The sequence below is a fragment of the Mixophyes fleayi genome, chromosome 3, assembly GCF_038048845.1.
Source record: "Mixophyes fleayi isolate aMixFle1 chromosome 3, aMixFle1.hap1, whole genome shotgun sequence".
NCBI classification, from domain to species: Eukaryota; Metazoa; Chordata; class Amphibia; order Anura; family Limnodynastidae; genus Mixophyes; species Mixophyes fleayi.
In genome coordinates this window covers 153,793,732-153,810,047 of record NC_134404.1, presented here as the reverse complement: position 1 = coordinate 153,810,047, position 16,316 = coordinate 153,793,732, and the positions used below count along the sequence as shown (strand labels likewise).

General features: G+C 38.2%; 1 protein-coding gene across 2 annotated transcripts in view; it reads right to left on the bottom strand.

Annotated features, from left to right (window-relative positions):
• Window positions 1-16,316, bottom strand: part of SMAP1 (small ArfGAP 1) — a 217,649-nt gene that overhangs the window by 22,225 nt on the left and 179,108 nt on the right. For both annotated transcript variants that reach the window (XM_075202595.1, XM_075202596.1), the window contains one exon: window positions 8,885-9,012. In XM_075202595.1, the coding sequence (XP_075058696.1) occupies window positions 8,885-9,012 (128 nt within the window). The remainder of the gene's footprint in view (window positions 1-8,884; window positions 9,013-16,316) is intronic.

Genomic DNA, 16,316 nt, shown 5'->3' with positions numbered 1-16,316 from the left:
TTCAAACTGCAACAAGTCGTCAAAAGAAACTGATAAGCCACATCATCATTTATTTATATAGCGCCAACATATTCCGTAGCGCTTTACAATTGGGACAAACACAGTAAACTAAAACTGGGTAAAACAGACAAAGAGGTGAGAAAGCCCTGCTCGCAAGCTTACAATCTATGGGGCAATAGGAGTTTAATACATGAGGTTAAGTCTACATTTTGCATTTTGGCCCAGCCAGACTGCAAAGGTAAAAGTGACTCATAACTACACCCTGTCACACACCGGTCCCATAGCTAGCTGCTGGCGTTGGGACTTGCCCTTTAAGAACTATGCTGGTGCTTGCTTTTGCTTCAGAGTCACTACCTTTCCAAAGGTGTTCCTTGTTATGTTGATTGGGACCTCCTTCCGAAGCCTATTGGTCCCAGAGGACTAATTCAATCTCCCGTGATCAGGGAATCATTGCCTGATCTTCGTGTTACTCACACTGCTGTGGGTTCTGGCTGCATATCTGACTTTCTGTTTATCTCCTGGATACTATCGGTTTGCCGAAGTTACCTGTCATCATTACTCTCCATCGGCTCCGCTGTATGCCAGTTCGTGGTTCATCTACAAGCTGAAGTTACTTGTCGTTGTTCATCTGCACACAGAACTATTCGTGAGTTGTCTGCTACACCTGCGCTCATATTGATTGGCTCAAGTACTACTCTACTCGGCTGTCTATGTTGCGGTATTCTATATTGAACTACAATCAAGTTTTCTTGTCATCTGTGGTTCTATGTCTGGCACGGCTATTATTACTCTGCTGATTATTATTGCTGGACTGTTAATATGAATATATTGCCAAGCCGGGAGCCATTTCCTCAACTCAAGTTGTGTGCATTATCAGCTGTTGTCTATTGGTGATGAACTCACGCTTACCTGTTAACCGGATCAACTGTGACCTGTAGTTCCACACTCAGTTTGAATTTCGTTTATCACGCTGCTACTTCTAGGCAACACCTTATTGCATGTTACCAGTTATATCCAAGTTCTTGGACAGCATATAACGTTTTCTGTTCCGCTAATATGAACTATTGTGATACCTATAACCATCTGCTAAAGTGAATCATATAATCTGTTTGGATCAGCCAAGTCGCATACTACTCTCATTGGACTTTTAGCTGTATCAGTGGTTCACCTTCATCTGCTGTGTGTTTCGTGTAGGATCCAAGTGTTCCAATCACCATCTCAGCGTTGAACTGTTATATTGCTTATTTCTCATGCTGTTGCCATTGGTTACCAACTGAAGTAACTTTTGTGATTATTGCTGTATTCTATGAACTGCCGTGTGCTCAGCTCTGCAGAGTTGTACGTACTTTTTATTACTACTGCTGTTGTACCATCTATTAATATACCAAGTTGCAACACTACCATCATCGTTTGTGTTATTGTTCCCTGTGATGCTCTCAAGTTAAGAACTTCAAATTCCATCGTGTTCTGTCTCCACCACCCTCTGCTATCACCATCTAAGTAGAGGCTGGGGATCCATAATTATTCATAGCCGTGACACCCCCTGACCAACATTGTTGTGTGACAGGATCATTTAGCTTAAGTTGTGTGAAATTATGTAACAGGTGGTAATAGGGTAATGTAGTGAGGTTAAGAGGGTGGTTGAGGAATATTATAAGCTTGTCTGAAGAAGTGGGTTTTCAGAGAACGCTTGAAAGTTTGTAGACCAGAGGAGAGTCTTATTGTGCGAGGGAGAGAATTCCATAGAGTGGGTGCAGCCCGAAAAAAGTCCTGTAACCGGGAACGGAAGGATGTAACAAGGGTGGATGAGAGACGCAGAACGGAGTTGCCGAGTTGGGACATAATTATGGTTGCCACCGGCCAGTTAATGGCTGAATAGAAACAGTCCAATTTCTCCTCAATCCAAACAATCATCAATAGAGTCTAGCTCACTCAACAAATAGAATATATGGCCAGTATAATTAAGAATTTCCCAAAATCTTTCAAGATGACCTGGGAACCGCAGACATCCTTCTTTAGCTTCTGTTCTCTGTTTTCAGAACCTTCTGTCACCAGAATCAGTCCGTACCAGTCTTGTGATCTACTTCCCAGACAGAGAACCCATCCTCCTTGCTCATCGTCTTCACTCCTGATTCTCCTCCCAATCTCTTAGCAATCAGCCACACTGCCTTACCCCTTCCCTTCTCCCATTACCTTCAAACAAAACTGATCAGCGGAGTACAATGTTTAAGACTTCAGTAGATTTTCAGCTAAAATGTTCCTCATTTCTTTGTTGTATAGTTTCACACGTTTCTCTTTTTCTTATCCTACATGTTTCTGTTTATGAATTGTTTAGTAAGCAATAAATCACCTAGTACTTTTGATCACCTTGATAAATGGATTAGTGTAATCACTAAAAGAAAACACATTAAGCCTCTATATTAAGGCTCAGAACTGATGCAATTTTTCTATGATAGTTTGTACTTTAATAAGCGACTAGTGTGTATTGAAGAAACATTGTTACAGTTGAAAAAATGTAATTACAATTGTAATAAACGCTGCTGGGCTGGAGGAAACATTCTCTATCCTAAGCCAAGGTGGATCAAATTAGCAGCGAGGAAGGGCATGTAGAAAAAGTCAGAGACAGAAACTGAGCAGCATGATAAGCTAAATAAAAAAGTAGATGTGTTTACATTTTTTTTTATGGTTTGAGCATATACCCTAACCACAAATTTATTATATATAAATATTGCGTTTTTTTCTTTTGAATTCACAGCATATTCATGTAAACACTGATGGGCTATTTCTGTGCTTGAAAGCCAGTACATTGTTAACACATGTAGCTGCAGTACTCATACAAGGAACACTTGACATGTACTTTTTAAGCTGTATACTATTAAAATAGACGAGTAGATCAATGCTTCAGCACTGAACCACCATTAAATTCTTGCAGACCGAGGAATTTATCTGTTGATATCGTCATTATGAACAATGTAAAGATACCATAAATAGAACTGTAATCGTGATGAAGAAATGCATACAATGCAGAAAACTTTCTGACCCAAATGTTAGCATTTATGTAGAGATTCATTTAATACAATTGTATCTATGCTGCAGTACACATAGTAGTTATACTGAGAGATTCTCAAGAGGACCTCTCACCACAGTGTTCATTTAATTTAGGAGAAGCTATCTGTATAGGGTAACTGCGAAACTGGGTAGCACATAACATCCCCCACAACATTCCTCAACTCCCTGCAAACCTGACCAATGAGGAGTCACGTAGAGAAAAAAATGGCGATGTATAGAGTCTTCTCTGCCCAGCAACGCACGAAAAAAAACCTGTCACTATGGAGACAGGTTTTAAAGGTGGACTTCACACATGAGATTATGCCTGATAACATTTTATATTCTTGCCCTTGTTAACCTTTCCTTCATACTCACTTATGCCATTCGGTTTCTTCTTAGTCTCCCTCTCATCCTTTCCACCTTCAGTTGGACCCTTTTAATGGGCTGCTAGATGTGACTGTGACTAACTCAGTATCTATAACTATCTCTATATAGCACAAAAAAGACCACCACCTACCCAGTGTAAATCAGATGTCCATTATGCACCCAACTATAAGCTGTTTATCCACCTGTATCTGGCAGGGAACTATAAGCTGTTTATCCACCTGTATCTGGTAGGGACCCTAATAATCCTATGGTCCAGCTTTCATATGTTATTTTTTATATATGTTATTTTATCCTTTTTTATGCTATGTATGTGCAATAAAAAATTTTTTATAGCCAGACGGTATCACACTAGATCCGTTTTTTTCTCTTTTTACAACCAAATATGGAAAATATCTACTTGGGAGAAAAATCTTGATTATTCCCATGGAGGACTTCAAAGAAATTTGAACCCAGGCTCATTATTTCTTTCCATCTTGTAAGTGTTATCACATAAGGAGTTGGGTGAAGATATTATATAAATCACATTGTATGGAACACGTTTAATTATTCAAGGCATGTGTATATCTTCTATTTGGTGAGTGGATTCACATAAGAAGAAATCCTTGGATTGAAGTTAATCAATCTTACATTAACTACACGACGTCACCTGTTACTATATCACACTATGTTGTGTTTTTGTATTTTTCATGCTATGTCACCATATAACGGAGGAAAGATCTGAACAAAGTGACCTACGGATCTACTCCTAAAATATAAGTATTTTGACTCACTTTACTTATATATGTTGTTAAGAAGATAAGATTGGTCATTCTCTTTGCCTATATGTATATTGTTTCATTGTGGGACATATCCATGTGATTACAGCCAGCAGCGCTGAAACATCCCTACATATAATTTATTTATTAAATTTTTTGGAATACTGTGTGATTCCTATAGGTGTGTTTAGCAGCAGCTGATTGTTTGCGCAATCTACCCCTTTTATATACTATTTTACATTATGCACCCAAGGCTTGTGCCAAAGTCTAAGGCCTATTGTTAGAATGGTGAGCATGTCTCCATTCAGTTCTGAGGTTGCGCTATCAAAGAGCACAAGGAGAGATAATGGAAATAGCACTCACAGAGGTGCTGGAGAAACTGAAAACTCAAAAATATCTTTCTATCTATACTGTGCTTGTATTCATTATTAATTAACAAATAAAGTGTGATCTGTTTATTTTTGGAGATGTCCAGTGTTAACTTTTTTGGTGTTCTAATTCCACATTTGTCTTGCCATCCGACCCAAAGTATCCCAGAAACAACTGCTCTTGTATTTTTCCCCAAAGTGGAACTCTGCAAGGTGGGGAAAATCATATCAGTTTCCTTGCAGCTGTAAGGGGAGACAAAACCTAGAATTTCCACAATGCAATGCTGACAAAGCATGTCTAAGCACCATCAGGAACAATGAATAAATTATTAATTATTGTTTAAATCACACTAACAAGAACTACTTGTTAGTAACAGGCTGGGATAGATATCTTCTCTTCACCTGGTAGTGGAAGATTTTACCTTGTGTGTGTGAGAGAGAGGGGGAGGGGAAATCATAGGATGCAATGCAAAAAGTTATTGTCCAAAGCACATTATATGCATGTTATGGGCAATTTGTTGTTGTTAATATACAATTATTTTTCACTCATCTATTAGCACATATTTAACATACTTCATTTGTGCATACCATTGGTAGACATACTAAGGATTGGCAACCATGACTGGCAGAGCAGATCAGTAATGCCTTATGTCATTAGAGTTGGGGCTCCTATATGCTTCACTAACATGGAGTATTGAAAGTGTGATAGCAGGAGGTTGGCAAGGGTGAATCTTCCAAGAGGTTTAGTACATTTTATTTTGTGTGTATATTTTCTATCTTCTCTCTCATCCATGCCCTTGTAGGCTGTAGGAGTTAGCACACAGTGATTGTTCTGTCACAAGTCTTCTTGCAGTCACTATGAGGAGCGTACTGAGAGCAGCATTTTTCTTCTCTCCGACATGTACATGCTTTTGATTCTCATTGTGGGTCTTCCAGAACAAAGTAGTAAAGATAATGTGCAGCCGAGCTGGGGCGGACACGTGGAGAAAAGCACAAACTCCAATGTGATACCTAATCTCAAAATCTATTTACATCAAGCAGACTATAGATGGAGAAACGCTTCACTTTTTAAAAAATACAAAATAATAACCAAGGAAGTGGGTAACATCTTTACCAACAAACAATTGACAACTTAAGAGCCCATCAATCCAGAAAACAGATTGATTTGGGATTTACACAGAAAAATGGAAAATTCGGGAAAGCACAAATAGTACTCTTGAATGTCTATCTAAAAATATAATTTTTCATATATGTGCCACCTACAAACATTCATAATACAATCTATAGACTCAAAATATAAGAACAACATGAAACATGTTGATTAAGCCGTCACTTCCATATTTAGCTAGGGGATTGTTATGTTTTTGCTACCATCCTAGTGACTTATGTCCAAATACTTTATAAATAAATCTGCTGAAGAGAGTTTTTGGCTGTTAAGATATTTAATTAGTTAGATTTATGTTGTTTGACTAACACAAATTACACTAAAATAATTGAGACTACATGTGTCCTGCAGAGTTATACTAGAGACAGTGTAATATTTTGTGAAAATAAAACCATTGTAAACTCCTGTTGGGCAAATAGATGGAACAAAACAATTGTATTTTAATATAAACACATTTATAATCGTTAGAACTGCATACACCAAGTAAAAAAAGTTTATATTAGCTCATCCAGGGGAACAAGACCAATTAAGAAGAACACAAAAGCACAGCCAAAAACAAGATTAAGACTCAATATAAAATGAACACTTCCAACCACAAACCAGACTTGAACCCCATCTGAGAGAGGACAGCGGGTATAGTCAACAGAATGCTCTATAACATGCTGTAAAGCCATACAAAAAAATAATAAGGGGGAGGTGGAGGAACACCCCCCCCCATATATATATATATATATATATATATATATATATATATATATATATATATTAATGTCTAGTGGCATGTGTTAGTCTGTGTGTGTGTGGAAAGAATAAAACCAAGCTGCAGCGCCACCTGCTGGGCGGAGTTAGACACTGACCTACTAAATTCTTAGTGTGTGTGGGAAAAAAAAATCAGAAAGGGCTGAAATTTGGTATACCAAGATGTTTTTAATTTGTTAATTTAATTTGTTAATTGTTAAAAGTGTTTATAAAGATTTTAAAAAAATATATATATATTTCTTGAAGAAGAAGTGACAGTTGGGAGTGGTTGCCAGGGGTGACAGTGGGGAGTGGTTGGTGGTTGAGGCCTGGGCTATGGCCCAAATGCATGACAAGAACCTTTTTAACACCCTAAGTAGTTTGATTTGACTAGAATGCATGAGTATCATGTATGTATGCGTATATATATAATATATATATATAATATATATATATATATATATATATATATATATATATATATATATATATATATATATATATATATTCACACACATACATATATATAACTATCACCCAGCCGAATAAGCAGACCACCAGCTACAACAACTTTATTTTGTTATGAAAGGACAGCGTTCTGCTCTTCTATTAAATCAATTTTATTTTCCATCCACATTGTCCCACTTGTGTGTAAAATTATACATATTGTTTTACATGAACTTCTCTGTTTGCTCTCTAAAATGTCAAGTCTCTCAATAAAAATAATTACATACACATATTGAGGGACACTTTGTGGGCACACGAATAGTTAAGAATGTCTAGTGACACTTTTTGCGAGAAACAAAAGAAAGCAGATGTAACCGCTTGCTATAAAACACACGCTACTGAATGACTGAACTGAAATGTCTAGGACTTCCCTTAGCCACTAGACAACCACAAAGCATAGGAAAAGACTCAGCTGAGCGGCAAATGGGACTCGTCACTCCAGGTCACTGGCATTTAGCCGTGGGCACTCATAGCGAGTAGCTGTTTAGGGGTTTTTTTTCTCCTCACATTGAATTACAGAAACAGATGAATTTTCTTTTGCATTACAAAGGCAGAACAATGTTCCATTATATTAGCAAGAACAAAATAAGAATATATTTTATTTTATGTGCTTTTGCCTTCTGACACTATGGGTCAGAAGCAATCAGCAGCAAAGTGTTACCGGACATTGCCTTAATGACCAGCTGTGCACCTTGCAGGCCAATACGGTACAGAAATCTCCGTTCATTTTCCCTCACATTTTTATGGGACCTGTGGGAAAATGAGCGGAGATTTCTGTAAAACCTCCAACACGATGAGTCACCATGGACTGCTCCAGAGAGCTATTACGTCCCCTTGAGCCAATTTCAATCTGCTCCTATACTGGACCACAATAGGTCAAAAACAAAGATTTTATTTTATACTAAAATGGTGAATAAGGTTTTAGAGTGTTTTTTTTTTTTCTTTCCACAAAACACTATTTGAAAGTTATCTGTTTATTTACATTACTATTTGATATGGTTTTAGGGATCTTGACTCCCATTGGTTCCAGTATAACTGCAGTTCAGAGGTGCCCATAGTTTTTATGACGTAAAAATCTTTGTTGCATTAACACCAAAAAAACAAAAAACACACTTAAATGAGTCTTCACAATTAGAGCAACCCCAGAAACGTAATCGCAACAACATTTAAATCAACGTGTTCTTACAAGTATAAGGATACCACATTTGTGTACAGTACTTTACATACGCTCTGATGAAGTGAAGAGGCCAGGAAGAAAAGATATGTGGCTTCATTTAGATTTTATTCTTTCGTCAATGTGCAAAAAGTCTTAATGGTGGATCTGCTGCTAATGTCTTGGTGCCAGATACCACAGGACAACTTCAGGGGTCTGGTGGAGTCCATAGCTCGATGAGTCAGTGCTGTTTTGGCAGCATAAGGGGGACTTACACAATATTAACAGGTGGCTTTAATGTTGTGGTTGATCGGTATAATACCTGTATATATTTGTGTGTCAAAGGGACTGGGCATTACATGTTAAGTTCTCAAAATAAAGAAAGCCTTTTTAGCTGGATATCAGTAGGTGAAGTTTCAGAGAGAAGTTCTTTTTAAAACCGGTCTCCCTCTGAAACATACCAACTGATTATCCAACTAAAAGCTAATTTATTTTTAAAATAACTTTTTCCTGTCCTCTTAGTCCGTTGCCGATGCCTAAACAGGAAGTGGATTCATTATGGGCCAGCAGGAAGGGATTAATGGCTCACAAATTAAAGTATAACTGGCTTGAATAAAATAGTTATATTGTGTATTTACACACGCCTCCAATACAAAATATCGCAAAGTAATCTTCTCACTAATTACAAACATTTTAAATTTATATCAATTAAAATTAAATTTCATCGATTTTTAAGATTAATTTATAAAACGGACAGCATTACCTGTGTTGTAGTTGCAGATGATGCAGGAAGAGGGTTGGAAATCATTGGACCAAATATATCCAAGTCATCATTTAATGTGCCTGCAGTAGAGGTGCCTCCATTTGCAACTGGTACTTCAGCAGGAGCATCTGTACATGAAAAGAAAACAAAAGATTTTGTGAAACAAAAAGGAAACTAGTGTTACCATGCATAAGGAAAACAGGTTTAATCATCAACTAAAGGGAATACCAGTGCCGGCTCAAGGCAAGATTCATAAATGCAGCCGTGCAGACTGCAGAGAACTAATGGGGTCCTGCGTGCCACACGGATATTCAGTGCCTTGGCCAGGGTTCACCAAGCAGTGGCAGCTTGAGGTACAGTCTGATCTGGTGGTCAGACTGTGCCTTGGTTCCCCCTTCTACATCCGTGGGAACGATCAGTGAGGAGCTGCGCAGAGAGAAGCCACTGCCAGACAAGAAGATATAGTTCATGACTTCTACCTCCCAACGATACTGATTTCAGCGGGACAGTCCCGATATTAGGGCTTTGTACCGCTCAGGACACATTGCGCTTCCATTGTGACGTGATAACACCCCTTGTCTCACTGCCAGGTATGAAAAATGGAGAACAGTGTGTATAAAATATACACACATAAATATATACGCATACACACACACAGATATTTAAATACAAACAAAATAAGGTCCCTTATTAGAAAAAATGTCCATGACTGTAGTACACATTGCACAGCTGGTAATAAACATACATAAATCATATCATTTCAATTAGGTCATTGAGAGACCGTGGTATTTCATTGTTTCTCATTTGTAAATTATTTTGTTAAATTTTTTCCCCAGCTAATAATAAAAGTATTGGGGGGGACCAAGAATTTTTGCACAGGCTGCTTCAAGACCTGAGGCCAAGCGGGAGTATTGCAGTACGTACTTAGACAAACAGTAAAAAAAAAAAAAAAAAACAATTACAATATACATTTACAAACTACTTTACCATCGAAGTTCGGTTTACAATCAAAATACTTCTTTGTATAGAATCAATTCTTCCGATATGTTTATTATAATTTAATTGTGCATCTGTTTCAGCACGCACAAAATCTGCCAGATGCTGAAACGCCAAACTAGGGTCTGCAGTGTTAAAGTTCTGTAACCGCTTACAAGAATTAAGATGGTCTCATCGTCAGGATTCAGCAAACCAGTAAGACACTAGGATATGTGGTTATCTACCCATAATTATATAATTTTTATATTATTTAATATAAGTTTTAAAGATAACTACATTAAACTTATACAGCACACACAAATGCAAACCCCCTAAATCACCACAGAGGAAGAGTAATAGTACTCACCATGGAATACACAGCATGTTAGCACCAAGCTTACATAGATTTAGTAAACTTTTCTGTTTAATGTGCAAAAAAAAAAAAAAACCCAGAAAATTATTTTCTCCACAGGAAATTTGTAAAATGTCCCTTAAGAACTGATACAAGTAGTTTTTTTGTTTTCCTTTTTAAAGAGACTGCAAATTGAAATAGTGCTTCCTTGGTTGCACCTTCCACAAAGCAATGTATATGCTAAACACAGTTTTAGGTTATTTCGCTGTGCAGCCTATGAACAGACTTGGGGAGCTCTGTCTCCCACCTCAATCTATTTGAACAATACCTAGTTTCCCTACTTCACTGCTCTCTGCATCCAAGTGTACCTCAGCTAGACCATAAACTGCTTGCACATCCAGCTTCTCCCCTATGCAGCAAAGTGTCAAAAAATCCTATTTTTATCTTAGACACAGATGTACAACAGACCAACAATCTCTGGCCTCAGAGTAGCTTTAACCACATGAATGTAGAAGACATAGTGAAAATTAAACTAGGGTTACATCCCAACCACTTGTCATCTGAATTCAGCCTCAACAGACCTTCTAATAGTGTGCATTGATGTAAATGGTCCAGTGTTTGTCAAAATAGTACAACGCTTATTGCCAACAAGCATTTTTCCTGGAGTCTAAAGAAGCAGTTCTCAGACCATCTTTAAAAAAAAACAAAAAAAAACATAGACCAGACTTCATAACTAACTACAAACCGGTCAACCTGTTATATTTATGATCCAATCCAGTCAGGATTCAAGAGATGAGTACCAAAACATCTCTGGTGCATGTGCTTAATCATCTTCTGGTGACAAGACACAGGTGATTGCGTGATCTTAAACCTTCATGATTTCATGGCCTGAATTACCAATGCTATGCAGAGGATTCTCAGCTGTACCTGTGGTTTGATACGTGTATTAAGAACCCAATAACAATCCTCAATGGCTATTGTCGAAGTCATAACTGGATGAACAAAAGTATATTGGTTAATATTGTTTTATTGGCCGATTGCACTCAGTATGCCACGCTACACGTGGCATACGGCGATCGCACGGTAAAATACGCACGTACACACTCGCATTACAACATTTAGTTATTTATATACCATATATACCCGTGTATAAGCCGAGTTTTTCAGCACATTTTTGTATGCTGAAAAAAGCCCCCTCGGCTTATACACGGGTGAACTTACCTGGTGGCCGGTCCCTCAGTTGTTCAGTTCCGCTTTAAGGTAAGAGCTGCTGCATTTCCCACCCTAGGCTTATACTCGAGTCAATAAGTTTTACCAGTTTTTTGTGGTAAAATTAGGTACCTCGGCTTATATTCGGGTCGACTTATACTCGAGTATATACGGTAATTCATATTGGTTCTGTTACACAGTAATTTATGAGCAGATAGTATTTAGTTTATATATTATGATTATATGTACACTTCAGTGTTATTTAAGGTTCAGGTTATAGGAAATGTGTCATGTCTGATATCATATTAACCCCCTTTACATCAGCAGCTGTCTGGTGCATTTGGCGAAGAGATCGCACATTGCATACTCTAGTTATTGATGTTAGGGAATAAACCTTTAATATGATGCAGATTGTAAAATGCTAATAGACTAGTTGTAACTGGTTTCTGGGCGGGTAAATCATCTGGAATGTTGACCTCAGCCTTTGAGGGGATTGTTTGAACTAGCCTATGACCTGCTTACCCTGGACCCACCCGAAGTCTGGACCTATAGAAGCAAGCCATGTCATCTGCATTGTTCACTCTAACACTCAATGTATATATAATCAAAGCTGCGCTCCCAGTCTTCAGTCATTCTCTGACCACAGTATTCAAGGGTAAATTACTGTTCACTGGTGCCCGTGGAAGCGCAGCGGTATGTATGTATCTTTTGGTATTGGCTGTACTGTACTGTATCATAATATAATAATGTATTGAACTGTTAACTATTTACATCTGCTAAAATAAATCACTTTGTGCGTTGGAAACACAATACAATCGCCTATGCAATGCTTATTTGAAAACGATAGAATTACTTTAATACTATCTAGCTGTGCTCCCGGAATGGATAAATACCAGTTGGTCGAGACTGAATCCTCATAAAACAGAGTTTTCTATGATGGGAGCTCAAAGTCAAATGAAAAGACTGCAGCGTTTGTCAGCCAACTGGACTTAAGGTGGGGGTTCTGACTTGCCAAACTGTGATCATGTGCGGACTCTTGCCGTTGTCTTTATTCTTTCATCTGAGGAACATTGTCAGAATGAAGCAGTTGATTCCCTCAGAAGATCATCCTACACTCATACATGCATTTTGTGTGCTCACACTTAGACTACTGCAACACACTCTACCTGGGGCACTCAGAAAAATAATGGAAATATTTGCAGCAGATACAAAATACAGCAGCTAGGATGTTAAATAGCCTTCTCTGTTCCAGCCACATAACACCTGTTCTCCATCCCCTTCACTGGCTGCTTGTAAGACTGCAAATCTGTTTCAAGATTGTCTTATTGACATTCAATGCTCTACATAATCAGGGCCCTAGATACTTGAAACATCTGCTGATTCCCTATACTCCAACTTGTTCACTTTGATCCACAGAAAAGGGACTGCTAACAGTACCTAGAATCTCCTAAACTTCATATGGGGCTCCACTACTCTTTGGAACTCTCCGCCTTGCACAGTCCATGGGGACTCCTCTCTAGAAATCTTCAAAAAACAGACTCAAGACATACTTCATATTACATTAACGCACCTCATATTTCAGTAACACCCAATGCTGAGCTTGCTTTCTGTGATAATCTAAGTGCTTTCAGTCCTATTTGGGGGAAAAGTGGTATATAAATAAAGTTATACTATTATCAATGGTGTGCATTAAACCTAAACTAAGGTTGCACATCACAATTTCCAAATTGCTGCATCTACAAATTACTGAAACAGGAAAATTGAGTGATTAATCCTAAGAACTGTAATTTTGACCAAGGACCACAACTTGATAATGGCAAGGATGGCAGTGGCCTAGATACCTTCTCTATGAATGGCAGAGATATGATGGCAGTAGAAAGGCCAAATAACCACACTACATACTAGCCCTCAGGAACTGGGCTTTTTTTTTTTTTTTTTTTTAACAGGGAACCAGCAAGCACTGGGATTTCTATGCACTGACTACCATACAATGGGCTCTGTATTATACACTAGCCACCAGAGATTGCAATCTATATTTTCAAACAGTTGTGATGGTATATTGTGTGTGACGTCCCATTGAAGGTAAAATTAAAGAGGTTGGCTCAGGTACAATGTGCTGGGCACTGTTGGGTAACATCTTCCATGCCATTAACAGGCTCCAATGTCTTCTGTCCATTTGGCTTGAGTGCTAAACAAATGGATCTGTCCATTTTGGCTGTGCACATTTAATTTATTCAGCCCAAGTGGCAGAATCAGCCTGTGTGTCTAGCATTACTAAAGTATGTGTTGGCAAATTGAAACTAGAATTTGCATGAACAAAACATCCCATATCATCAAAAAAGTAAATAAACACAAGAACAATACCCGCAAGATTCACACTCCGATTTGCTATATACACAGGCACAGTATAAAACAGACAAATTCACCATTAAACACAAGGAAGTTTTTCAGCATTCCTTACACTTTAAAAATAGGAACATTGTCAAGGACACCTGGCACAACATGAACTGATCTGCTTGATTATGAACTATGTTATAACCCACCAGTTTAAAACACAAGGCTCTGAATGCATGAATGATCCAGGCCCGGCGCTCCCATTAGGCAAGGTTAGGCAATTGCCTACGGCGCCAGGCTCTGCAGGGCGCCTCAAAATTAAAAAACATTGACTATTGTCACAGCTTCCGAGAAATCCACGGGGAGGGGGGAAGGGGCTATGAATCTTACCTGCATTAAGCTGCTCCTCTCTGCTCTGTTTCCTCTCCTCCACTCACTGACTGTCGGGCGTGACATCATCATCATCACGGCCCGACAGTGTCTGTGAGTGGAGGGGAGAAGATAGAGCAGAGAGGAGCAGCTTAATGCAGGTAAGATAAGGAAAGACGAGGGGAGGGGAGCGCTGATTTTGACAGGGTTCCTGGGGCGGGGGGCGCCGATATTTAAAGTGTGCCTGCGGGTGGGGTGCCGATTTTCACAGTATGCCTAGGGCGCCAAGGACCCTAGCACTGGCGCTGGAATGATCCCATTGGATTTTGCAAACTAGCCCAAAATGCCTGTATTTAGGCTAAAGTGGAGGAACTACAAAATTGCATTAAAATGCAGTCCACAATTTCTTATATACAAGTCCCCTTCCCTAACACTGGTGATCATAATACCTTTGCTACACTATAATTTCATCAAAAATACAGTGGCAATTAGTTTTTTTTCTTTACTTTAAGAGCATGTTGTAAAGAAAACATATATACAATACACACAAACACATTCATAACATACACACACACTGTTGATTTTTTTTTAATTATAATGATAAAAGCATCATTCTTCAAGTGTTCTGAAACCTCTCCAATTTGTTGTTTATTTGCATTGAATGTACTGGCTACATAGCTCATCATATTTCTAACGCTAGTTAGAATGTATTGGCTCACTTCATAAATGAATGCACAAAGGGGCTTACAAATCAAATGAACATCACAGATATATTGAGCAAACAATAGTTGTTGCTATAGTAATGGTGGGAGCTATGGATTTGTGGCTTTCACTTACAAAGACTTCAATTTGTTTTTGCAGCAGCAAACACCATCATGAAACATTTTGATGAAAACAGTCAACATCCAAATACAGATGCATCAATGAAGCGTATCCGTTATATTTTACAGTTTCATTAAAATTTGAACACATTTTCTGGAATTTACACATAAATAACAATTGCGTATTTACACATCAATAGCCATTAGAGCTAGGGTAAAATTACCACAGTGCTGGCAATGAGTCTACTGGGTCCTAGAGCCCTCCAATAGGCTCTCAGTTATTTGTACCATCCCACATGCCAATCAAATGGTCATGAGATATTTCATGTGGTCTCTACATAATAATTTATGATTGTTTGTGCACTGGTTATTTCCTGACATTGCACCCTCCAAGAATGTGTGAACAAAAGTCAATATGAACCAGAAATTAACCTGCTGTTTTTATTGAGCGTAAATAAATAATTTGGAAACAAAATTTACAAACTGAATGTTTAGTATTTAACACATTCATTGCTATACCTCCCAAAATTGTCCAGATGCAACATGTACATTGGGTTGTGCCATGTACTCCATGGGGGTATGACCTCAGAAATGGCTGTTGGGATTCACAGTCCAATTATAATATAATTTACAGTACAGTGCAAAGCACAATAGGAAGCCTGTAACTGGTTGATATAAGGGAAATTCCTTTTTCTTCCCATTTGTCTTTGCACCAGTTTTCATATTTTGAAAAAACATACAGAATACTTTGGCCTTGATAACATGCTCTACTGGTTTATCAAAATGTCATGTTGAAATGCCACTCAAAGATGAGGTAAATGGAATAGGTGCACAACATGCAGTGTATATAGGTAGCCTTTACTGAATCGAGTTATGAAAATAACCAATTTCAGAGTCTTCAAATGTAAAAACATTCAGATATAGGACAGACCTTCCATTGGGATTCAGGTCTGAGTAAAGTTTCTATTCTCACTTGGGCTGAATGACCTTGTAGTACAATTTCAAAATACATTTTGTCACAGAGGAAACATCCAATGTAACACTTCCTTGGCAAAATAGAACAGAGACTGTTTAAAAAGGCAATATGCAAACTGATACACTACAGGGGGTGCATGTTAAGGCCCTCTAACCTTCAACAGAGCTGCACAATACCATTAATCTCAGTTAAAACAATATTTATTCAAAGAAAGACACTGTTTATAATATCAGCAGGCATTTTAAACAAGTCCTATAAGCTTTAACAAACAAACTGGCCAATAAAACAGGAAGGAGCTGTGGGCCACAGGTGAAGGCTTGGAGTACTAAAACATTGTGCATGGTCCTGTTCACCTCTATGGGGTGTTAGGAAAAGGATACATTGCCAAGGAAAGCC